The sequence below is a fragment of the Phyllostomus hastatus genome, unplaced genomic scaffold (genome assembly GCF_019186645.2).
Source record: "Phyllostomus hastatus isolate PE091 unplaced genomic scaffold, TTU_PhHast_1.1 phas_scaffold_182, whole genome shotgun sequence".
In the NCBI taxonomy this organism is placed as follows: Eukaryota; Metazoa; Chordata; class Mammalia; order Chiroptera; family Phyllostomidae; genus Phyllostomus; species Phyllostomus hastatus.
This window is the reverse complement of record NW_025334013.1, coordinates 26,729,329-26,754,705: the sequence shown is the minus strand read 5'-3', so window position 1 is coordinate 26,754,705 and position 25,377 is coordinate 26,729,329. Positions and strand designations below refer to the sequence as shown.

Genomic DNA, 25,377 nt, shown 5'->3' with positions numbered 1-25,377 from the left:
CAGGATTAACATGTAAACCCACATCTGGGCATGTAAGCTCTCTGGTTGGGGAATGGTGGTCTTTCCATCACTAGCAACTGCTGCAAAAGACTGCATGGCTGTTTGCAAAAAAGAAAAGGTATTCTAGTCTCTCAAACCCCTGTGCTGGAAGAATAGGTTTATCAGCTACAGCTGAGAGTAGGTCTCTCTTCCTCCTATATTTGCTCTACTATTTTCAACACATCATAAAATGAGAATGTTGCACATTTGTTTTTTGGTTAAGGAGAAATGACATAAAGCCCGAGGAATCCAGTCCTCACTGTTTTGGATTAAGAAATCTCTTTCTTGAAAGTTTTGATTTGAAGTAAAAAAAAAAATCAATATGGCATCCTTCAAGTGGCTTCTGAAATCCAGTACTTGCTCAGAAACCATATTCTATATGCATTTAAAAGCAAACAAAATACCCATAGGAAATATACAAATAGGAGTGGGGAAAAGGGCTACATTCAACAAAAATGGTCAGAAAACTATTTAACATTACTTGAAAATGAAAAAAACTCAGCAACAATAAAATCCTATTACAACCCGGTGACATGTTATTTACAAAGGTGGGACTCCAGGGTGAGTTTCAGCCACACACGAGGGGAGACGGGGGTCAGGGGAATGCTGGACAAACTAAGACAACTGCCAGGGCAACCTTACGCTGATGGGTGGCCACAGCTGAAGGCAGATTTGACTCATCTCTGGGGCTTTCCACTGGGGAGGGAGCTGCGGTGCAGCCGTCAATGGACCAGCATCCACAAAGCCTGTGGGGAGATACAGGATCCAGAAGAGTGGGGTAGGGAAGGAGAAAGTTTGGAAAACCGAAGAGTCAAATACAGTAGCAAAACAGTGTACTCACTAAACCTCTTACGTTGAAACAAAGTGGCTGAAAAAAACTGCGATTCTGGAAAGCAGTCTGACACGCTTTTTATATTACACTTTAATTACTAGTAGAATTATAGTAATGCTTCTTAAGAGGAAATTAATTTTTGGAGAAAAGAGAAAAACTATGAAACCAATGCAATTTTCACTCAAACAACGAGGGCCCCTTATCTGTGGCCTCTGTGGAAAATAGCCTAAAAGCAAATGTACTCACACTCCACTGGAAACCTCTGCTGGTGGCCTACTTCCACCAATTCCATTAACGTAGCAGGGGCCCAAAGGCAGGTGACCTGGTTGACAAAAAAAGTACTTCTAGAATGCGCTGAACTTTTTTCACGGAACTCATTAAACACTTTATAATCAAGAGGAAAAAACAGTAAAAATAATTTGGGAAGTTTTGCCTTTAATTGGAACAGCAGAAACTTTCTTTATGAGGTAAAAGACTTTTCAGGTCCTGTAGAGAAGGAAGTATGGATAAATCCAGTAATCTTACCTCCCTCCGCAAGTCCATCTGAAGACGTGGGTGGGGCGGGGGCGGAGACAGACAAACCTACAAGACCAGTTAAAATATGTGGCACAAGGAAAATCAGCTCCACTGCAATTACCTTAATTATCAAAGAAAGACTAATGTGCACGTGTTACTGACTCAAGTCTTTCAGTTTGTAGATGGGACAAACTCAATGCACATACATCCTGCTAAGGCTTCCCAGAACTGACAGAGTGGGAACTTATTTTCTGAGTAACCAAACAATAAATCATGCCTGGCAGCGACCAACGGTCAGATCAGATTCAACAGAAGCCAATCTCTGTAGTCATGCACCCTAATTATATAGGCAATGACAGAGTCCTTACATCACTTCCTGAGAGTAATTATCGTTTTGGCAACAGCTATGATCCTTTAGAAGCACACAAGGTTGTATCTACCTTCTTACCTCTTGTCCAAAATAACTCAACTATTTACTATAAGAAGAAACAATACATCTTGGAGATTCCTTTTTTTTTAAGAGTTTATTTATTTAGTTTTAGAGAGAGAAGACGGGAAGGAGAAAGAGAGGGAGAGAAACATCAATATGTGGTTGCCGCTCACGTGCCCCCTGCTGGAGACCTGGCCTGCAACCCAGGCATGTGCCCTGAACTGGGAATCAAACCTCGACCCTTTGGTTCACAGGCCCACGCTCAATCCACTGAGCTACACCAGTCAGGGCCTTGCAGATTCTTTTTTAAGTGCTTTTGCTTGTTTCCACTCGGATCATACCCTTGCTCCACTCTATCACAGGGAACGGCACCTCCCTTGCCAACCAATTTCTGGGTAAGTTCCATCAGTGGCTGGTACTGATAAGGATGAGAAACAGGAGGCCCGGGGAAGCCAGGTAACGCCCTCCCCCTTACTTGATCTGAGTTCCAGCTGCCACCAGACAGCTCTTCTTTCCACGCTTCTAGCTCCCACCAGATGGCTCAGGCTTCTGGCCTTTGGTGCACCAGCACCTTCTAATTTCCTTGGGGTGCAGTAGCTCCCAGGTGTTGCTAATCTCTGGGCGGCCGCATCAGCCCATTTACCTTCTCAGCTCTTATATCATCTGTGTAACTTACTCCATATATTAAATTCCCCTAGCTTGTACCATCTATACAGGTTTCTGTTTCCCTGATGGGTCGCTGACTTTCAAAAATATTTTAAAACTTAGTTTTCCTGAAAATCAAACATTCATATAATCTATAAAAGATTTCTTCTAAGAAACCAAGGATTTATGGATGACAAAAATCAAGCCATTTGTTCAAATATTTACTGAGAACCTGGTCCATGCCGAGCACGGTTCTAGGTGCCAAGAACACTGAGGCGAACAGAACAGGCACCAAGGCCCCGCCCTCAGGGAGCTTCCGTTCTAGTGGCCATGTTAACTGTGGCTAATTACAATTTTAGAAAATGAACGTGTATAGGAATATGTCATTAACAATAGAGAGATTTGGCACAAGTGAATTCACTTTAAGGTGTTCTACTCTGCATAGACTTGATCCTACCTTTTCAATGGGGTAGCTGAACTGTCACATTCCAGAGGCCAAACAGAACTTCTTCAAAGTTAGAATCTACTTAGACTGGCCACTTGTGCTCAAACAGAAGTGCAACTGTGATAAGGGTATAAGCAGACACAATAACACAAGTCAGGCATTGAATATGCTTAGAATATAAAACGTAAGTGTCTTTTATGCAGATTCCTGCTTGGCATCTTTTTCACGGGGGAGATCATATGAAGGAATTGAGTCTGAGGCTGTTTCATAAGTCATTTTGTCCCTTGTCTATGGCACAGGTACGTTCCGTCAACATAACATATTGGACAGGCCAGCTGCAATGTACATAATGAGTAAAGTGTTGCAGCTACAAATTGCATGACATTATTTCCAAGATGGAATTTGCAGGCAAAGGAATAAAAACAGACAATGACTCATGTGGTGAACAGTTATATAGACAACTGTGCCCAAGAAAGCTGCCACCTACGTACCACAATGACATCAGATGAAAAATGCAGAAAGTGGTTTTCTGATTTGTTTGAAAGCAATAGATTTGCTGAAAAGTGTACTGAGAGATCAGACTGCACTGCCTGTTCCACGTCCTGAGCGCTGAGTGACCCCGAGCACACATCTAATGTCCAGCACCCTTAGACTGCTTGAGTATAAAAGCATGTTTAGCCTCAAAAACCAACATCACCAACTCCAGAAATGACATAATACATATTGCTGTCATTTCACTAGACTTCTCTGACATAATTTAATGTATTCGTGAAAGTGCACTTCCATGGAGATCTTGTGGGCATGGTACCCTGACCTCTCTTATGACCCAGCAATTAGAAAATGCCTCTACAATACTCATGCTTCCATCTGAGTAGCAGGTAGGCTTCCAGTAGTATGGGCATCTAAAGCATATTCATAATCTCAGTCTGCAGAGCAAATCAGCTATAGAGGTAGGACTTTAACCTTATTGGCCCCAGCCTACCTTATCCCTTGCCACTCCCCAAACGTGTAGTCAAAATACACTAAAGATCCCCCTAACCCACATACACAGGACACAGCACACCCAGCAGCCTTCACACACTGTTTCTTCTGCCCAGAATGCGAAGTCCCCTAAAGCCACATGGCAAAGTCAGGCTCATCGTTCAAGACACAGCCTACACGTCTCTTTGAAGCCACGACTTCCTGAGGCCAGCTTGTTTGCTCTCTGCAGTGCTTCCGTTTCTCCCTGTCCACAGTGCCGTAATGCTAATGACAACATTGCCTCATTCATGTGTTTACACCTCTGCTTCCTCATGAGACTGTAGAGTCCTCGAAACCAAAGACCCTAGCTTTTAATCTACATATCCTGGCCCAGTGTCTGACACAAGTGGGTGCTTTAGAAATAATTTCTGAATGAACATATGTAGTGTGGGACTGCAGGCTTGCAAAGAGTTCCCCCTAAAAGTCATGGCATTTTGTCATCTCTGTCCCACTGCCACAGGATATTTCAAGTACAAGGAGAACAAATAGGAAAGTATCTCCCAGGGAACAGGTTTAACACATTGATATTAAAAGACAACCTAATAGGGAATTGGACAAGTTACTTTCAGTAAAACTGTGTCAAGCCAACCAAAACTGTCAGAATTCAATTGTATTAGCTGTAAAACCCCAGAAAGCTATTTGATCCTGGCTGGAGAAGGCTGTTGGACTAAAGGTGGAAGCAAAACTCTTTCTGTTGTCTAGATTGGATGGGATTTTTTTAGCCTCTCAAAAGGTGCCATAGATACAGCTAAAATAATTAAAAATTGATAGGAAAGTTTATGTTCTAAGGAATGATGTTTAACAAGGAATGATTTAGCTACCAACAGAAAACAAATGTAAAGCCAAGCTAGATCAATTTACCGGAACTAACTAGGACTACTATTAGAAAATTAGGACTACTATTAGGAAATCCCAACACAAAGATTAGTTAATTAGGACTACTATTAGGAAATCCCAACACAAAGATTCCCTGGTCCAATCTTTCATACAAGTGTGAAAGAGTCAGGAAGCACCTGGAGGCCATCCTCAAGGGTTCATGCATGAAGCACAAGGGCAAAAACGCCAACACCCCCACATGTAGGAAATGGTTTGGCTTAAGGACTGGGGAATTATTGGGTGAGTCATCATAACTGTGGCTTCCAGGAATTAGAGTGTTTAAGGGTATAAAGTCAGAGAGGGAAATGAATAAAATCAAGATAAAATAAATACGATCAGCAATGTTAATAATAAATAATGCTTACATCTGTGTAACACTTTTATTTACAAAGCACTTTTATTTTCAAAGGAGGAAACTTAAACTGACAAGGTTCGTTGGTGTGCTGAAGGTCACAAAGCTAAAATAAGCAGAGTAAAGGAGTTTAAATGGCTATTTCGACATCAAGTCTACAGCTCCTTCCATTCCTCTGCTTCTTTGCCTCTTGAAAGGTGGGCTTCTAGTGCTATGGATGGGCCTGGGACATATTCTAAGATGCCTTTAATGAGATCAGATGTCTCCAAATCACTTCAGCATGTCGTTCAACTTAAACAAGTAGCCCAGGCATAGCCTTAGAAAATTCAAGGGAAAGAATGAAGAAGCCCCTCGATGTTGCAAATCTTCAGGTTATCCGTGTTATACTATTAATTGAAAAATGCCAGGTGCCATGAAGGGTGGATTACACCCACTGTTTGCACAAAAGCACTGCATAGGACTATATTTAAATGCAGTTGCTGGTCTATGCATAGATTATCTCCTAAAAGACACATAAGAAATTACCTGTAGTGGTTACTTCCAGGAAGGGAAAAGGGTGGCGAGGGAATCGGGGCAAGAGCACAACTTTCCACAGTACACATTCCCTTTTAAACCTTTGGGATTTTGAGCCCCGGCTGGTGTGGCTCAGTGGATTGAGTACCAGCCAGTGAACCAAAGGGTCACCGGTTCGATTCCCAGTCAGGGCACATGCCTGGGTTGCAGGGCAGGTCCCCAGTAGGAGACTCATGAGAGGTAACCACACATTGATGTTTCTCTCCCTCTCTGTCTCCCTCCCTTCCCCTCTTTCTAAAAATAAATAAATAAAATCTTAAAAAAAAACCTTTGGAATTTTGAACCATGTGCAAGTGCTACCTTTTTCAAATGGTAAATTGAAATTTAAGAATATAGAATGGGAATTAAAACAGAGGCAATGGTTAGGTGATCCTAGGTGACACATTTCAGAGACAGGAAGTAGCAGAAGAGAAAAGTAAAAAAGTATTACAAAGTTTCTGTCAGACTCCAGAATTCCATGTGGTATTTCAAAGTCTGAAGTAAATATTCCTCAAGACCATCGCTTTTTTTTTTCATTTTAATTCTTTCTTTTCCTCCCACTTTTTTCTTTTTAAAAATCTTTTTTGTTTTTTTTCTCTTTTACTTTCTTTTCTTTCATTTTAATTCTTTGCTCATTACACAGCTCTCAATTTTTTTTACGAACCTTGATACTGAGAAAGGAGTGTCCCAACAGTGGACACAAGTATTCAGGTCATCAGAAAGGTAGATCCTTCGGTGGTAAATAAGATAGTGTCTAGTTTAAACCTGTCACTAAGGAGGTTGATAAGGAGTTATTTCAGGCACACTGGTAAAATGCGGAACTGCAGAGCTAAAGACTAAACCTTGGACCCGTAAGACGCCACCAAGGGTCTATCATAAAACAGGACCCAGCCTCACCTAGATAGAGTCACCATGGACACACCTGGGATTTTCAGTATGTTTGTCCTATCACTTCTACTACTTAAGTCAGTCTAAAAATTTACCCTAAAGGTCACAATAACTTGAAGATTTGGGACGGTGAGGAAACCACATCTTTGGGCCTACAGCGAGCCATAGAATTTTTTGTTTAAGGCAGGGCCAAATCAGCTTCCTTTCCCACATAGTGATCGCTTCTGTGCCTTAGAGATCCCAGAAACTGGTGGGTCTTGTGTTCAAGGGAATTTTTAAAAATCCAGGACCAACAAAACTTGTACTACATAAAGAGAACACATTCTTGTTCTCTATTCTAATGTTTAAATTATGAATTTAAGCCCTGGCTGGTATGGCTCAGTGGACTGAGTGCCGGCCTACAAACTAAAGGGTCACTGGTTCAATTCCCAGTCAGGGCACATGCCTGGGTTGTGGGCCAGGTCCACAGTTGGGGCACGCGAAAGGCAACCACACATTGATGTTTTTCTCCCTTTCTTTCTCCCTCCCTTTCTCCCTCCCTCCCCCTCTGTCTAAAGATAAATAAATAAAATCTTTAAAAGTATATATAATAAATAAATAAATTATGTATTTAAAGATAATAACATCCTGCCCTGGCTGGTATAGCTCAGGGGACTGAGCACAGGCCTGCGAAGCAAAGGGTCACCAGTTCAATTCCCAGTCAGGGCACATGCCTGGGTTTTGGGCCAGGTCCCCAGTAGGCAACAGGCAACCTCTCCCTCTCCTTCTTCTCTCTCTAAAAATAAATAAATAAAATCTTAAAAAAAAAAAGAAAGAAAGAAAGAAAGAAAGACAAGTGACAAAATGGGAAGATATTAAAAAAAAGATAATAATATTCTGCCCTGGTCAGGTAGCTCAGTTGGTTAGAGCGTCCTCCCTATACTCCAAGGTGTGAGGTCAGATCCCTAGTCAGGGCATGTAAAGGAATGAGCCAATGAATGCATAAATAAGTGGAACAACAAATCGAGGATTCTCTCTCCCTCTCCCTCCCTCTCTCTCTCTCCTTTCCTCTCTCTCTCTATACAATCAATAAAAAAATAAAGATAATAACATTCTTAAGTATAAGGTTTTAAAAAGAAGAGTCATAGCCAAAGAGTTATTTTCAGAACATTACCAAAATACCTGCTCATAGACCTGCAGTTCAGGGCTAAATCGTCTAATTCAATATTAATGGATTAGCAATTACTCACCAGGTCCTGTACAATTAGCTCTCAATTTTCTGAGTAAGAAAAGACATGAGACATAGAGACAAATAAACTCAAATCCAAGTCTCACTCTAGCCAACAGTTTTTAAAATCCTCCTCCCATTAAATATATTTTTTGCCACAGGTAACAGACAACTTAGTCTACTGATGTCTCTTCTCTCCATGGTCAGACAGCTGTTCACATGATATTATGACAGCCAATGTCAGGGAAAAAGAGGGGGCACACGAGTGAGAAGAGCTGAAAGAGTGGCAGGGGTCAGATAATCCACAAACTGGGTAAACTGAGGCCTCAACAAAAGCCTTCTTGCACTGAATTGAAAGATGATGACTGACATACTGTCATCTCAATTTTAATACAGTGGCCAGGTCACTGAAGCCACAAAGCTGAAACGTAAAACTAATTTATAAAAAGAAATTGTTTCAGGAACCAGGATTCTACCATCAACAGCAGTTAATAAGGTTTACAAGCCAGCAGTTGCGAGTTCTCATTAAGAATTAACTAATGTGCCCTGGCTAGTGTAGCTCAGTGGATTGAGCATGGGCCTTCAAACCAAATGACCCCTCATTCAATTCCCAGTCAGGGCACATGCCAGGGTGGCAGGCCAGGTCCCCAGTAGGGGGCATGCAAGAGGCAACCACACACTGATGTTTCTTTCCCCTCTTTCTCCATCGCTTCCTCCTCTCTAAAAGTAAATTCAAAAAAAAATTAACTAATGTTTCATTACCTGACACCCAATAACAGTATTGATAAAGAACAATGGAAAATTTAGAGGAAGAAGTGATTAATCAAACTCTCTCTCCCATATGCTGTATTTCATTGGAATATGAGTAAGTATAAGAGTGGTATGACAAATGGGAGCGTGGGGGTGGTACCAGTCATCAAAATGGCATCTAACTCCCCAATGGAGCATGCTCACTCCAGTGGGTTGCTTCACTGTGACTCAAGATCTGTCAACTGAGGACATAGGGAATTTGAGTAAAGCCAAGAGATACACTCCTAAATTTTAAAGAGAATCTTTCTGTAGATCTAGGACAAGATCTAGCAAGAGCCAACTTAAAGAAATTAACCTCCTCAACATAAACTGATTCTAAAGCACTTTGGAAAAGGAGTTCTTGCTAATGCAAAAATTCAGGAAAGAAGTCTGGGGGTCTGCTTTCCCAACGACACACTCCATCTGGTAGAGGGCCCTAAAATAGACTGCTGGGTGTCCAGTAGCATCGATGTATCATCCCCCGTACTCCTCACACAACCTTATTTTTCTAAAATAAAAGGTAATTAGTGGAAGCATCAATTATGCATATACTTCCTTTCTCAATATTGATAAGTACAAATACATTTGAATCCTCTTGTACACTATATGCCTAATACACTATATGACAAATCCACTGCATTATGAACAGAAGTAAACTAACAACAGCTCCCAAAATGTAACTACCTCTTTCTCCCCAACCAAAGAAAACAAAAAGTCCCAGTTCCTACAATATTCTAAATACTTCAGGTAGAAAATAAGGAAACTAAATATTTATAGACATCTGTATCTATAAATTACAAGTGCAAACATTTTACTAATAAGCACGTTTCCCTATCATACTGATTTTCATTGGATCAAATCATGAATCTTTAAGGGAACAGAAAACGTGGTTATGACTCTGCCAATTTATAATAATCATATTTCACCTTTAGAAGGGAATCGTCATGGAAGCAACAAATTCAATGCATCCTTTGCTCCCTTCTCTCCAGTGATTAAACGGATCCTACACTACACCACGGCCACAATCTGCTAGTTTCTGCCACCACACACACATTAGGCCCCTAACATACTCCACAAGCCAAGGCCAGGCTGTCTAGAAATCCGCACTGTGTCACTGCATAAGGCAGTTTCCCACTGCAAAGATCCAGGAAGAAAGCCACCTAGCCACTCTGTCAGATCTCACTCAGCAAGTCTGTAAAATGACAGAAGGAGCTGCTAACCAAAAGGCAAGCAGCAAAATCACCACCTTTAAAAATCATTTAAGCACTTTTCCTCCCCATCATCATCACCTTACTTTCCTTCTCTCCCTCCCTCCCTCTCTTTCCCTTTCTCCCTCTCCCTCTGACACATTCACACACTCACTGCAGTTCACCCCCAGCTTTGCAAGCGGAAGGCTGGGAGCTCTAGGCTGCCTCTGGAATGACAACTCAGAACACATTCAGAGCCCTGAAATACAGACACACTCACCTGCACACATCACGCCACTTCCACCCCCACCGTCAGCCCCCAACACACACACACACACACACACACACACACACTCGCCCTCACAACCTCTCTCCGCACCAATCCCGGCGCTGCAGAACACCTAGCAGGCTCAGCAGCAAGAGTAGCACGAGGTTGCCATCTAGGATGATTGGGGCGGCCTAAGCTCCAGAAACACCGTACCCACACAGACCACCTCCCAGGCGCGGCCCGGAGGCTGGAGGACCTCCCGCCCGTCAGGGGTGGGGGTGGGGAGGATGCGCTACCTTTGGACTGGCAGTCCGCACAAAACTTGTTATCTTCCTCCAGCAGTAGGTTGGCCAGGACCGCCTGGTACCGATCCACGTCCTTCACCGACTTGCCCGTCATGGCCAGGGTGCCGGCGGGGGCAGAGGGCGACGCGCCCTCCTCGCCCCCAGAAACCTTGCCCCGGTCTGTAGGTGAAGACTCCCGCTTCCCCGCCCAGGGGTACCTCCTGAGCGGGGCAGAGCCCTCTCCTCCGGCCCCGCGCCCCTTCTCCGGACAGCCGCGCCCGCCCCCCTCAGCAGCCCCTCAGCAGCCCCTCAGCGCGGCGCCCCCTGGCGGGCTTAGGGAAAGACTCGAGTCCAGAGAAAGCTGCCGGACCAGGGACCCTCGGCCCATGCAAAGGGTGGTCTCGGGCCTGCTGGGTGCCGGGCACAGAGACGACCACCCGGCTTCTCTGCCTGTCTGCGTGCGGTGCGTCCCGGGCCTCGGTTTCCCAGGCAGCTGCCGCCTGCTCCGCCACCACCCCTGCCTTCTACTTCCGGCAGCTCTTCCTCTCCACCTCCACCCAGCCCCAGCCCGCGCATGCGTCCCGCCCCCACCACTTCGTACTGGGCTCTTCCCTGGGCTCCGCCTCTCAGGAACCAATCCGGGCAGAAGTGAGGGGCGGGGCTTGGGGTGGGGCGGAGGGAGGAGAGCACGCCCCATGCATGCCCTTGGAAAAGAATGAATGGAGCCTGGTAGAAAGGGAGTGGAGGGAGGGAGAGAAAGTAAAGAAAAACAGCAATGAACTTTTACTGAGGTCTCACTATGTGCCAGGCACTGTGCTAATCTCTTTACATGAATTATTGTAATATAATCCTCAAATCATCTCTGAGAGTTAAATAATCATCCTTATGTAACCTGGAGGTTAAGGATACCCCAAAGACTTCTGGCTTATTCTCTCCTTCAGCAGTAAAATAAAACGGCCAAGCTTCTAACCCACGATAAGGAAATGTCATATCCTCCCCAAATTTTGAGAGGATTCTGACCAGCTCTCACTTGGAATGGCTGCTTCCACTGAATTCTGGGTCCCCCTGTTCATTTGCCTTCCCCTTGTGACTTACTACCATCTTTGGTTTGTGTGTTTTTTGCCTGGTGCTTAGATGTTTTCTTTTTTTCCATTCCTTAAATCCTCCCCAAGTAGTCCAGTTTTGTGCAGCAGACTTTTACTGCAGGTTATTTGGAGGGAATGATGTAGAGAGAAGGGGTGATTACAGCATACCACAGATTAGCAACTACCTAAAAACAATGATTAAACACAACTGCCCAAAGCCACCTTTGCTACAAAGAATTTCTCAATGACTGTTCTTTTCTTTAGGGATCCACCTGCCATCTGGCAAATGTATTCATTCACTCATTCGGCAAATTGTTACTGAGCAACTTCCAACTTAACTATCAGGCACTTTCTGGGGAAGAGAAAACAAAGTGATCCAATCCACAGTTTTAAAAACCTCACTGGCTATCAGGGGACGAATGGATGGGGAAGCTGATGAAAGCAGATCTCAGTTATCGGGCCTCTGGCGAAACCCTCTCCTCCATCTCTCCGCTTTCTCCCAAGACAAGGCTTCCCTCAAAACATTAATCTCATCAGAGGAAAATGAAAATTTCCTATTACTTTATTAATCAAAACAATTTAATCCTGTGTTGAAACCTCTTTTAGCTTTGCCTAAGAGGCTTGACTTTAATAAGCACAAAGTCCTTTAAGGTATTTTTCCTACAGAAAATCTCAGCCCTTTGTCTAGAAGGAATTCTGCCTTCCTTCTAAGCTAATTGTCTCAACCTGACATCAGTTTACAATCTATTTTCTTACTATGTAACCTATTTAACTTTTCTTACTTTAACACCGATTTTATAAATGAGGAAACTGAGACTTAGAACAATGGCCCCATCCAGGGAAGAGCAGAGCCGGAGTTTCTAACCCCGGTGTCTGCGATTCCAGCGATTTCAGCCTCACTGCTGTCAGAGTTCTGCTTGTGTTGTCCTTTCTAGTTCTCAGGAAAACCCATCAAGATAGGTCTGAGCATAACCATTTTTCAAGAAATGATGAAACAGAAGCTAAAGTTTACCCAGTTTATTGTAGTAATTGTGCCTCGGTTCACATCCTCTATTTCCTCTTTTCACTAGGCAAATAGCCTCCCTGTCTTAGTCTAGCCCTAGTTAAACTGATCCTTCACCTCACTCTTTGGAGAGAGTTCCTAAATGACAAATCGGATTGAATCACGCCCTCCAGCTTTAAATCCTTTAACGACTCTCCATCATCTGTGACAGCGCTTCTCACGTTTTCCCATGTAATGAAGTCTGCTGGTTTAAGCACACAGACTAAGGGACCAGATGACTGTGTTTAAATCCTTGCCTTCACGACTGTGTGACTTTGATCAGCTTGCTTCACCTCTCTGTGCCCCAGTTATTTCATCTATAAAACGGGGATTGTGATGATATTGATAATACCTATTTTATAAGACTGTTGTGAAGCTTAACTGAGACGACATCTGTAATATATTTAGAACAGCTCTGGGTGCATAGTGACTAATAGACAACAATTAATGCTCTTCACAAAATATGCCTGGCTGTCTGCCTTCTGGGAACTTGGTAGGATTTTATTTCCTGTCCCTCTTACCATTAGTTGAGTGTGGCTCATGAGTGTGAGGAGAAAGGATGCGTGTCACCTCACGCCTGCAGCATTTGTTCCCTGTCTTGAGACTCCTCTGATTCTTTTCCCCTCAGGCATGTCAAGCATCAACTGTTCAAGACGGTGACTGTCTTACTCAGTTCGAAATACCACAGACTGGGTGGCTTAAAAACAGCTGAAATGCACTTCTCACAGTTCTGGAGAGTGAGAACGCCAAGATGAAGCACTGACAGATTTCAGAATCTGGTGTGGAGAGGGAGAGGATATAGGACAAGACATCTGAATTCTCATCTTCTATGGGAATATGTGGATAAGCAAAGCTGAAATTTGTAAATTCCAGGAACAATAGGTAAAAGTTGAAAACAATCGCCTCAGAGGAGTAGGAATCAGAGTAAGTAGGTGTGGGGAGGGTATTAGCATTTGTCATTAGAAGCCTTGTATAACTAGATTTTTTAAACTATGTACATGTTTAACTTTGACTTTAAAAATTTTTTTTAATTAACCTAATATTTAAAAAACTCACAGTCACCCTGGCTGGTGTGGCTCAGTGGATTGAGCACTGGCCTGTGAACCAAAAGGTCGCCAGGTCCCTAGCTGGAGGCATCACATTGATGTTTCTCTCCATCTCTTTCTCCCTCCCTCCTCCTCTCTCTAAAAGTGAATAGATAAAATCTTTTAAAAAACCACATTCCTACTATGTCCACATCCATGAGACTCTAAGACATGTCGCAAAACATTTGCTGTTGAAACAGGTTTTACCCCATGCTAAGTTAGCCTCAGATGAACATCCTGCTAGATTTTTCTCCTCTTCTGTCCTCCCCACAAAGTCCACAAAGTTTGCTTGAAAACTAAACAAATAGGACTATATTTCTCTCATAGAACAAGAAATCCAGAGGCAGACCAGGTGTGTACATCAACTCAGCTGCCTGGCAAGGCCATCAGCACCTAGACTCCATCATTCTGCTTTGCCATCATAGCCTATTGCATTTTCATCCTCACGTTCAGTGGTTCTCCAAAGGTGGTCCTCAACCTGGCGCCATCAGCCTCGCCTGGGGACTTGGTAGCACTGCAAACTCTCAGGTGCGCTCCTGACCCAGGAATCAGAAACTCTGGGGACAGGGCCCAGCGGTCTGTGTTTGGAGGAGCCCTCTGGGTGATTCTGATGCATACACGAGTTTGAGAAGCATTGCACATGCTGTCACCTCATGGTCACAAACTGGTCACCACTGCTCTAAACACCACATCATCTTCAAAGGCAGGAAGAGGAGGAATAGAGTGCCCCCAATCTGACTGTTCCTTTTATCAGGAAAGCAGACATTTTCCCAGAAGCTCCCAGCAGACTTTCTCTTAAGACTCGTTGGCCAGAACCAGGCTGCATGGCTCAACCCCTAACTACAAAGGTATTCGGGGATAGCATGCATCCGCCCCTCGGAGTGAGAGGCGGCAACAGAGAAGGGGGCTGGGAATGGCTGCAGACAGCCCGAAGGCACATCCACCACAGGGTCCATGGTGGCCAGGGCCACAGGTAAATTATTCCTGACTCCATCCTTTAAAAGTAGCAGATGATCTTGACATTCATCTGCAAAAGTAATCTTACAATTTCCAAATTCTTCAGATGGCAGGATCTACAAGATAGAAATCTCACTCTCAAACGATTAAAAAAAAAGAGAAACCTCATTCTTATCCATATTATCTGCCTTTCATGGAATAGTAGTTCTGATCATAATCCACAAGCTAAAAGAATCCTTTCCTATTCAAAATGGGCAGGGCCAGAAACAAGGAAAAAGAGAAGACAAAACATTTCAAACTGGCTCAAAGAAGCACTATTTTTTACATTTTGACACAGGGATTCGACATTGTGACTGCTTTCATACCATTGACCAAACAACCTATCAGACAAAATGCTGGCTTTTGGTACACATCACAGAACAAAAGAAGTGCTTAAGTATGCCTCCTTAATAAAGTTAGTCAGTTTCCAGGCAGTTGAGGAGGGGGACATTCCAGGCAGAGATTAGTATGCATAAAATGCAGAAGTGAGAAAGGAGAACTGAAAATTGTCACGTGCGAGGAGCACTAGGAGAAGCTGCAGAAGGAGCGAAGGGCCAGATCACAAAGAGCTGTGTGTGCTGTCCTGAGGAGGTTGGACTCCACACTGTTCCTAACGTCGCTAACCTGGTCCGCAGATGGACTTTAGCACCTTGTCAACCCTCTGAAACTATCTGAAACTATCTGACAAAATTCGTGGCTGTGTGGGTCTGTGTACTTTCCTGAGCGGTGGGCCTTAGATTTGCAAAGGTGTGTGTAACCCAAACAAATTTAAGAATCACTTCTTTGAGGAGTCAAGGAATTCGTCGTTAAATGTTTTACTCATCACCGGAATAAATTCAACAATATTCTAGATCCAGGTTAACTAGGAAAAGACAGAGCTCAGAGGGAACCAGGTTTCATTTTCCTGCCTGGAGCCCTTTCCCGTGCCGTCTCTGCAGTGGGCAGTCTCCCTCCAGCAGGCCCGAGGGAGAAGTGGCGATCCTGCCGTGTGTGTGTGTGTGTGTGTGTGTGTGTGTGTGTGTGTGTGTGTGTGAGAGAGAGAGAGAGAGAGAGAGAGAGAGAGAGAGAAACACTCGCCTGCCACAGAGCTGCTCCTCCCTCCAAAAACCTCAGTCCCTGCTCTCTGTCACTACTCCCAAATGATGACAAAGGAAGGGATGGTTCCTCTGTGAAGAGAGGCCCACCAGGTTTCCGTCACAGCTGGGTCGCTTCCCAATGGCACTCCTCCAGGAAGACACCGGAAAATGGGACAGGAGAGTGTCACATTAAAAGTCTAAATTTTAAGCAGATTCTTGGACCAGGGATTCATATCCTTCAGCTTGTTCACCTTTAGCGCCTGTCTCATCCCCAGTTGCTTTTCCAGAACCGCCTCCTTCGCCATGAAGCTCCATGAGTTGTCCCAGTTCAACATGGGGTTTTTCAGCTTTTCGACTTTTCTAACAAAGACATCATGGAGAGAATAAGGAGCTTGGCCAGCCTTTTCTATGGCTTTTCCAGTGCTATCTGGAATCAATTTACTGACCCCTTCTTTCAAGTCATTTGCCTCTACACCTCTCGGGTTATGAGTTCCATCACCTTCTTCTGGATTTGGTGGACCTGTGGATGCTGAGTACAAGAGGTTTTCCAATTCTGATTGTTGTTGTTATTGTTTTAGTAAAACCAATGCAGAATAGACGAAGCAAATAACCATCAGTATTCTTGACATCAACATGAGCTTCAGGCCCAGTGTGCCACTGTTTTTTAAGATTTTATTTATTTATTCTTTTTAGGAGGAAGGGAGGGAGGAAGAGAGGGAGAGAAATATCAATCAGTTGCCTCTCGCACACCCCCAACTGGGGACTTGACCCCCAACCCAGGCATGTGCCCTGACTGGGAATCGAACCGGTGACCTTTCAGTTCATAGGACTGTGCTCAATCCACTGAGCCACACCAGCTAGGCCATGGTCTACCATTTTTCGACCACAGAGAACATTTTGTCATGGGTAAGATCCATGCCATGGAAATTAGTCAGGCAGTTTTTGTCCTGAACATTCTCACTAATTAGCTTGCATTTTCTAAATGCAATTTCATCATTCTGCAGATGAGTGAGGCTCGTTTCAAAACATGACCCTTGAGACCATCAGATGTGATTTCGGTTCCTTGAGTTCTCGTGACTAGTGTTTTTTCCAATATTTCTTATATTGAACATAGCTGGTGCTTTCACACAGTACCCGTCTGTCTTTCTTAGAAAACAGGTCTGCCTTCTTCTTGGCTTCCTTTTAGCACCATTTGCCCTGCAGGAGGCACTGCCTTTTGCCACTGCTGCTGTTCTCGGTGCTGCTTAGAGAGTCAAAAGGGCACAAAGGAACTTCTTGTCACGAGGTGTCCCTGTGATTCCTCGTAAAAAAAAAAAAAAAAAAAAAAGGATCATTTGGATCCACTCCCAGTCCTGAGTCTTCAGAAGTCTCAACTCCAGAGGCTTGATTTCGACCATTTGTAATGAGTGAGCAAGCAAAGTGGAGCAAAATGCTATCACTTTTTTGTTTTAACTCGAAGAGAAATTACTTTACAAAAAAAATCACAGAAACAACAAAATTTTTTAAATATTTGTTTTTGAAGAAGATACAGAAATGTTCTCTACATGACTGAACCCACTGATCAATGATGGTACATCGGTTCTTTCCAATTAATTCCTGAGTTTAAGAAGCCCCTGAGGCTCTTAGCCCCTAAGGTACCACACACTTGAAATACTCACCCAGGTAGACTCATCAGACCCCGGAGTAACTTTATTGCACCCTCAGTTAATTCAGAGTAGGGACCTACTTACCCAAATATGTAACACAACGAGTGCCTGACGAGGAAGTGGCCCATTTTCAAACGACCACACAAATTCAGATTTGTGCCAATACTGCAGTCTGCCTCTTGGTTTTGTCTCTCACCAGAAAACATGTATGTTGTCCAGACTTGCCAGCTCACTCACTTCTGTTCTTTTTTTTTTTTTCTTTTCCACCTATCGATTCTATTGACTCCACTTTCCCCTGTTCTTAAAGCCCTTGCTGATAAATGGACCTCTTCTGGTCATTCTCTGACGGGCTCATAGGCTGGGGACCTCCGGTTTGCACACACCCTCTGCACCTTTGCTGACCTCCAACATAGCGCGGTGGGCCTGGTCTGACTCGCGTGCTGGCGGACCCTGACGCACAGTGGTTCTGCTTGCATACCTTATTTACTGCTGGTGTAGATAATTACTGGAAAAAGCAGTGACTCCCCTGCGGGCTCACCTGGCCCGCTCCCTGGTACTAGAGATGTGTTGCTGCAGGCTTCGTGAGGGAGTCCATTCAGTCAGTTTAGAGCACCCAGCCCGGCAGCCGCTCCATCCATGGCTTCTAGAGACTGGGATCCCAGGACCACCCACCCGCTCCTCCTCACTGGCAGGGGACTCACTCTCCACAGCCTCTGAGAGACAATCCTTGCCTTCTATCTGACTCACCAGCCCTCTGCCATTTTCAGCAGCTGCCTGTGAGATCCCCCATTGGACGAGGTGCTTCTATAAGTGACCTATGGAATACTGGCACTTGGGTTGCAGAGAAAACAACACTGTACAGGTTGTCATGAGGATTCAAAAGAGGAAAGAGCTCTCTACTTACTCTGCATGACCTCAGACGAGATACTCAACCTCTGTGTGCCTCAGCGTCCTCATCCAGAACATGGGGCTGGAAGGGTGGCTATGAAAATTAGAAATGCTATATAAGAGGTGTCTGGTATATCGTAGGTGTCTAACAGTGGTCCTTATCCTCATATTAGCTACAGCAGGTCTACTTCTGACCCCACTTTAGCACTTAAATCACAAAACCTCAAAGATTAAGTAACATGCAACACAACAAAAGGCAAAAATAGTAATCTCAGAAAAAAAATTCACAGAAATGCAATTGTAGGGAAATTTAATGAGTTAAACATCCCAGTATAAAAATAGGGTAAATGGTATGTCTGGGCACTTTAATGAAGGAACAACAAAGTGATCAATAAACACATGAAAAAATTTTGTTCTCACAAAACAAATGAATAGAATAATAAAATCTGTTTTACCTATTGTGTTGGAAAAGATTTTAAAATCATAATACCAGCAGTATATTAAATACCTCTTTAAAAATCAGACCTTGTGGGGAGAAGATATAAGGAGACTAACTGGTCATGGGAAAAAAGACTAAATCAAACATCAAAAAACAAATTAAGAAAATAAAAATAAAAACCAGAACTTGAGCTCCCATTCTAGCAGTATACGAAGGAAGCAATCCAATCAATCCACAAAGAATTGAGTGCAGTAGTTTCCTTCACAGCACTGTGTACACCTGTGCAAACACAGAGATGGTGCAGTTACATGTGCATGTGCAGAGCGGGGTGGGGGAGGGGGACCGACTGCACTGACCTCAGCACCCAGCTCCTCCATGCATGTTCTGGCGGGCACTAGAGATACAGTTATAAAAATGATTTGACATGTCATGGAAATACCAGGTCTGGAGGCTATTTTTCTAATGCAGTGTAGGAGAGAGGAGAACAAACTCTGACACCAGACTTTCCCCACTTTCCCTTCCAACTAGACACCATTTCAGTTCTTCTAAGAATCAAGATTTTCCCACACTCTGGGCCTCCACTTGCTGTTCCTTCTTTCTGGAAGAGCATGGCTTACTCTCTACCCCTCACCCCAGCTTCACCCCCCTCTTCTCTTGCCTAGCACCACACGGATCAGACCACAAGTCTAAGAGGGAACACTGGCAACATAATACACAAAGTGTAAATAAAACATAATACATAAACAGGTGTGTGTGTGTGTGTGTGTGTATATATATATATATATATATAGAGAGAGAGAGAGAGAGAGAGAGGAGTAGATATACACATAACCCTCTCAAGAACACCGTGTGTGACTGCTGGGTGGGAATAGATGGTTTGAAACTCCCCAGGGTTTGCCCTGGTAACTGCTGATGGTGGTGACACACTTACTTCCGAAGAGGATGAGTGAGTCCAGCTAAGCAGCAGAGCTTTTGTATTGCACGTGGGGGTCCAGAACTGAATCGCTGAGGATAAGGAGAAACAGACTCCTTCCCCAAAAGGCCTCCCTCTCCCACCTTCTGTTATACAGTATTCATCCTCTCTGCAAAATAAATTTTGAATAAATATTTAAAGAACTCTAGCTTACTGGGTTGCGGGCCAGGTCCCCAGTAGGAGGCGCATGAGAGGCAACCACACTGACGTTTCCCTCCTTCCCTTCCTTGCCTCTAAAGATAAATAAGTAAAATCTTTATAAAAAGAGAGGGAGGGGGAGGAGAAGAAGGAGAAGGAGGAGAAGAAGACTGACTCACGGGGGCACCAAATTAACGGCCCGCTCAAGCCACTGAAGGGAACACCCAGCGTGTTTCCGCGCATCCACAGGCTGCGGCCCAAACACCACTTTCACTGCTGCAGTCCGTGCTGAGCGCGGCCCAAACACCACTTTCACTGCTGCAGTCCGTGCTGAGCGCCCACAAGCAAACTTCTACAGAACAAATGAACAGTGGGGCGGCGAAGTCGTGCCGTGTTCTCTCGGAGGGGGTTGATAGGAAAGGCGGAAAAAGAAGCCGGTGAAATAAGAGCGTGTTTGTAACCTGGGGCTTTGTGTCCTCGCCCAGCGGCTTCCTGCCGGGGTGGGTAAGCTCGATCTAGTGGACGTGCGACCCAGTGGACGTGGCGGGACCGGGACTCGGAAGGGCTGGTTCCCAAACCCAGTTCTGCCGCCTGTGGTGCAGCTTTGGGCGACCCGCTGGGGGGAACACGAGAGGTGCTGAAGGCACTAGGTCTGTGAAACCCTTGGTGTGACTCTGATGAAAACATGTGCACTCAGAAACACAGAGTGAAGGTGTCGACTGGACCAGAACGCCGTGCTCAACCTCCCTCACAATGAAAGGAAAATGAATTACTTGGCTGTTGCCCGTTTTTGCCCATCACAGTAGCCAACACATAACAGACAGATAAGGTCTGGTGTTGGTGAGGGTGCCGAACAACAGCCAAACTTTTTGGAAAGTGTCTGGAGGCATTGGGGGGGGGGGGGGTATGTAAATGTGCACACTGCCGGACCATGCAACTCCTCTTCCGGGCAGGGATCTGCACAGATAAGAGCAGAAATACCTGAAGGAGCATATGCAGTGAACTTCGCCCCGGATCTTTGTGTCACCTTAACATACCCTGAGGCTCCAGACAGCCTGGTCTCTTCACAAGGTCCCATTCAAGGACTTCAGCGCTGGAAGACGGGAATTCCAATCTCGTATCTCAGAGAGCGATAAGATTTTCCTGAGCTGCACCGCACGTCTCCCCTGCTCTCCTGCCCGCTCTCCTGACCTCTCCCCGGCCTACCGTCCAAGCACGAGGCACTCAACCTTCCGTTCCCTTCCCCTCTTCCTCCTGCCTCTCCCGGCTGAATTCTCTGCCTGTTCTTGACTCTGAATCACAAAGCTGGGGAAACAACGGAACTTATCTAGAAGGCAAGATAGTGGCAGAGTGAGGGGACAAGCTGAGCAAAATAAACTTGAGTTTGGCGGGGAGGGATTGCTGTTCAGCTTCCGATCTGGAAACAGACGTTGGGAGCTAAAAAAAAAAAAAAAAAAAAAAAAAAAGGAAGGAACGCCAATACCCCTCATTGGTAAGATGTGGTTTTAATGCTTTGTTGTAATACACAATAGATACAGGTATTAAAAAGAAAGGGGAATCTTTATGTACTGATTAGAAAAGAAATTCAGAGCCCTAGCTGGTGTAGCTCAGTGGATTGAGCGCGGGCTGCGAACCAAAGTGTCACAGGTTCGATTCCCAGTCAGGGTACATGCCTGGGTTGCAGGCCATGACCCCCAGCAACCACACATTGATGTCTCTCTCTCTATCTCTCTATCTCCCTCCCTTCCCTCTCTAAAAAAATAAATAAATAAAATTTTAAGAAAATTAAAAGAAAAGAAATTCAGGATATTTTGACATGTTGAAGAAAAGCAAATTGTGTGTATATATATGAGAGAGAGAACTAGATTTTAAAGAGGTGGGAGTTTGAATGCTATTTCTCTATTGTTTTTACAAACAACAATAAAAAATAAAAGCAAATATGTTAAGCTTCAGATCTGAGACGTCTCCTTTCCACCCATGGGACTAACCAGGGGTGTGACAGTTGTGGCTATAAGTGTGGCCTTCTGAAGTGGGAATCGGCTGAAATGACCACAGCCCAGAGCGCGGCCTGGATCTGGCCCTCAGTGCACTCACTCCTGCCATCGTTGTTCACGGCGCATCACTCCGGCTAACGTTATCATCATCCCCTGGGACACCTCTGCCAAAATCCTTAGGTGAGAGTTCACAGAACAGCCCTGGCAGGGAAGCTCAGTCGGTTGGAGCATCATCCCTGTAGCATCCAGCAAACGCAAGAACAAATATCGGAGACTTTCAGGGTATCAAAGATGTTACTTTATTGGCCAAGTTTAACCTGCGCAGGGGCGAACTCTCAAAGTGTCCAGCGACACAGTGCCCACAAGGAGCTGCAAACGAGAGACGCGCCGAGCGCTTACAACTACGTTCTTATATAGGGGCGGGCAAGCAAGCGTTATACAGAAGCAGACGTGGCAGTTAGCAATTCGCTTACAAAGACCGCACGCGGGAATTTCAAACCAAGTATTCTTGCATAAGGCGGGAAGGCAGGCTGTTTGTTCATTAACCTAGTAATCTCCTGGCTCTAGCTAGCTAGTTTTCTATTTTCTCATTAAAAACTACAAAGCACTGCTTATCTAGCCTACCCAGGGGAGAGCGTCTGCTAGACACAGGATGTTTGCTTAACTGTACTCTGACTCTTTTATCATTTCTTTTTAGCTACAATGTGGTTCTTGTCTATTAAGGTTAAATTTAGTTCTTAATTTCCTTGTTCCCAACAATCCCATATACCCAAAAGGCTGTGGGTTTGATTCCCCGTCAGGGCACACACCTAGGCTGCGTGTTCATCCCAGGTCTGGGTGTGTAGGGGAGGCAGTCCATCAATGTTTCTCTCTCATATCAGTGTTTCTTTCTCCTTCTCTCTCTCCCCCCACCTTCCTCTGTCTCAAATCAGTAAACATATCAATAAACATATCCTCCATGAGGATTAAAAAAAGAAAGAGCTCATTCTTGGCTGGTGTGGCTCAGTGGATGGTTTGATTCCCGGTCAGGGCACATGCCTGGGTTGCAGACCAGGGCCCCAGTAGGGGGTGTGTGAGAGGCAACCACACATTGAGGTTTCTCTCCCTCTTTTCTCCCTCTCTTACCCTAAAAAAAAAAAATAAATAAATGAAAGAGGAAAACAAAAGACAGAAGCAGAGGGAGGTTTGACTGTGGAAGAATGGTCAGGGATGTAGCTTTTCTGGCTCTGAAGATGGAGAAAGCGGGTCATGAACTAAGAAAAGTGGGGAGCCTCTAGAAGGCGGAAAAGACAAGGAAATCCCTCCTCTAGAGCCTCCATGAGGGAACACAAGAGGCAAGCAAGGAGTAAAACTGAGACCGAGTCAACATCAGAGGCAGTTACAATAATCCAAGCAGAAGAGGAATGGAGTCGCAGCCAGGATGGAGAGAGGTGGGTGGACTAGATAAACATATATGAGGCATCGTGGCTGGAACATGGTGATAATGCTTCCAGGGAGGAGAGAGGGAAGAGTCAAGGCTGAAGCCCATATTTTTGGCTTAAGCAATAGGGCAGAGGGTGGGCCCATTGGCTATGTAATTAACACAGGAAGAACAGGTTTGGGGGCAAGCAGTAATTTCATTTTGGACCTATCAAGTGTGAGGTGGCCTTGGAACATCCCAGAGGCAGTTGGATAAGTGGGTCTGAGGCTCTGGGGAAAACGTCCAGATGACAGACAAAGTCAGCGGAGCGGGTTAGGTGGCCCAGGAAGAACATGGGTAGTGAAAAGGTAAGGCCCAGACAGGCCCCTTCGGCGTGGTAAACATGGGCAGAGAAAAGAAGCCCACAAAGGAGCATGAGAAGGAACAGCTAGAGATGGGGGCGGGGAGGGAACAGGACAATACAGCTCGTGGAAGCCAGCACACCGCAGTTTATCAGTGTCGCATCAGAAGTGGCGAAGAGTCAGATGGGACAAATAGGGGATCAGATGGAACCCAGATCAGGACTGGGCAGTTCCAAGGAGTTTGGAGGAGCTCGGCTCTAGCTTGGCAGGAAAGTGGAATGGTTGGCTTTCCTGCCCAGGCCTGTGAGGGCAGAGCCCAGGTAGGCAAACATGCTCAGGACTGGGGCTCAGCCTAGAATGGGCATCTGATTCCAAGAAGGGGCTCCGGCTCCTCTCACTGTGCTACGATTAGGAAGAGATTTGTGCTCTCCTACTCCACCTCACTCCAAGGGACTGACCCTCTTCTCAGCAGGAAAGAGGGAGTATGTCACCTACCCTGCACTCTGAACATTTTCCCTGTTCCCTGCCTTTGCTTACAATGTTTCTTCTACCTAAAACATTCCAAGCTTGCTGGGCACTTGAAGGGACTTGCCCAGGGTCGCACAATTAGTATGTGGTAGAATCAGGATCCAAGGATAGCTGAATACAAATTCTAAGCTCTGATTCTCCAAGAGCCACGATCTCTCCCTTGTTTACTTCCCACAGAGCTTTTTGTCTTCTCTCTCCAGTTCATTTCTTGCTTCCTGAGAAAAGGGCTTTGCTTCTACTTGTCAGCATGATGTGCTGCAGAAGGGAACCACTAGGTGACGCCAGAGTCCCAGAGAGCCCGATTTACTGCTGAGCGGGAGGTGGCATTCCCGAGGAATCAAGGACACCGTGGGAAACCAAGGAAACAGGCGGGATGCCTTCTCTACTTACCCTCTAAGCCCACGCCTCCTTCCTATCAGAGTTGAGGAGAAAGGGTCAGGAGATTGGAAGGTTAGAAAATAGAGGTCTGAGGATTGTGCACTGGAGTGGCCCAGCCCTCAAGTCAAACAAGATTTTAAGAATTCTTCCCTAAAAGGGATAGGACCAGCAAAACAACAGCTGTAGCAAGCTGGCAGCGGCGACTGGCTTTCAGCCGCACTCCTCCCCTGCCATCCATTTGTGTGCAGAGCCCACACTGCACAACCTTATGCTGGGGTCTTAGAGGAAAAGGGAAGAGTGTGCATTGCTGGTACCTACCGTGAGCCACAAATAGTGGAAACAGCTGCGTATCCTTGGGGAAATCATTTCATTCCTCCAAGCTTCCGCCTTCTTGTCTATAAAACAGAGATGACCACAGGCCCTGCATCACTGAGCAGTTGTGAGGACTTGACAAAGTGCTTATAACACAGGAGTACAGTATCTGTCACATTGAAAGTGCTCAGTATTATTATAAATATAATTGTAATAATATGTAAATGATCGATATTATTAATAAATTAGTAGTCCATAGCTACTCTTTTTATGAGGATGCCCATTCATTATTTCCTCGCACTACAAGCCTGACCCATACATGTAAGAGCACTGGGTTCGTCACTCCGAACTAAACCCTGACCACCTGCCCCTGAGAGAGAGGGCATGGTAGGGGGGCCCCAAGGGCAGCCCACAGAGCCAAGGTACACTGGGGGTCAATTCAATGACATGTGACGTGCTCACTCAGAAACCTGTGGACACCTGCCGTTTGGGAAGATAGTGATGAAATCAGTCAGACTCAGCCTCTGCTTAGACATGAGATATCTCTAATGATTAAGATTTAAAATTTTATTGAAATAAAGAATGTAAATCTTGAGTTAATATGGATGAAAGGGAAATAGAAGGGACATTTTTCTTCCCCCTATTTTTTGTCTGAACAGAAGGCGCTTCCAGGCTCTGCGAGTCCCTCAGGAGAAACGGGGCTGGC

At 45.0% G+C, this 25,377-nt stretch overlaps 2 protein-coding genes and 1 pseudogene across 4 annotated transcripts in view; 1 reads left to right on the top strand and 2 right to left on the bottom strand.

Annotated features, from left to right (window-relative positions):
* Positions 1-10,893, bottom strand: part of SMAP2 (small ArfGAP2) — a 44,774-nt gene extending 33,881 nt beyond the window's left edge. Inside the window, exons 1-4 of one of the 3 annotated variants that reach the window (XM_045859308.1) lie at positions 10,343-10,893; positions 1,397-1,453; positions 1,118-1,193; positions 682-785 (exon numbers count right to left, since the gene is read on the bottom strand). In XM_045859308.1, the coding sequence (XP_045715264.1) occupies positions 682-785; positions 1,118-1,193; positions 1,397-1,453; positions 10,343-10,445 (340 nt within the window). In that variant the 5' untranslated portion in view covers positions 10,446-10,893. The remainder of the gene's footprint in view (positions 1-681; positions 786-1,117; positions 1,194-1,396; positions 1,454-10,342) is intronic. The other 2 variants (XM_045859309.1, XM_045859310.1) reach the window with 2 other exon arrangements.
* On the top strand, positions 10,444-13,117 carry LOC123832077 (artemin-like). Its single transcript, XM_045859589.1, has 2 exons — positions 10,444-10,978; positions 13,086-13,117. Exons 1-2 carry the CDS (start codon positions 10,444-10,446, stop codon positions 13,115-13,117), a joined length of 567 nt encoding a protein of 188 aa, XP_045715545.1.
* A 2,701-nt stretch (positions 13,118-15,818) lies between these two features.
* Positions 15,819-17,671, bottom strand: LOC123832076 (annotated as a pseudogene).
* Between the last annotated feature and the right edge of the window lie 7,706 nt (positions 17,672-25,377).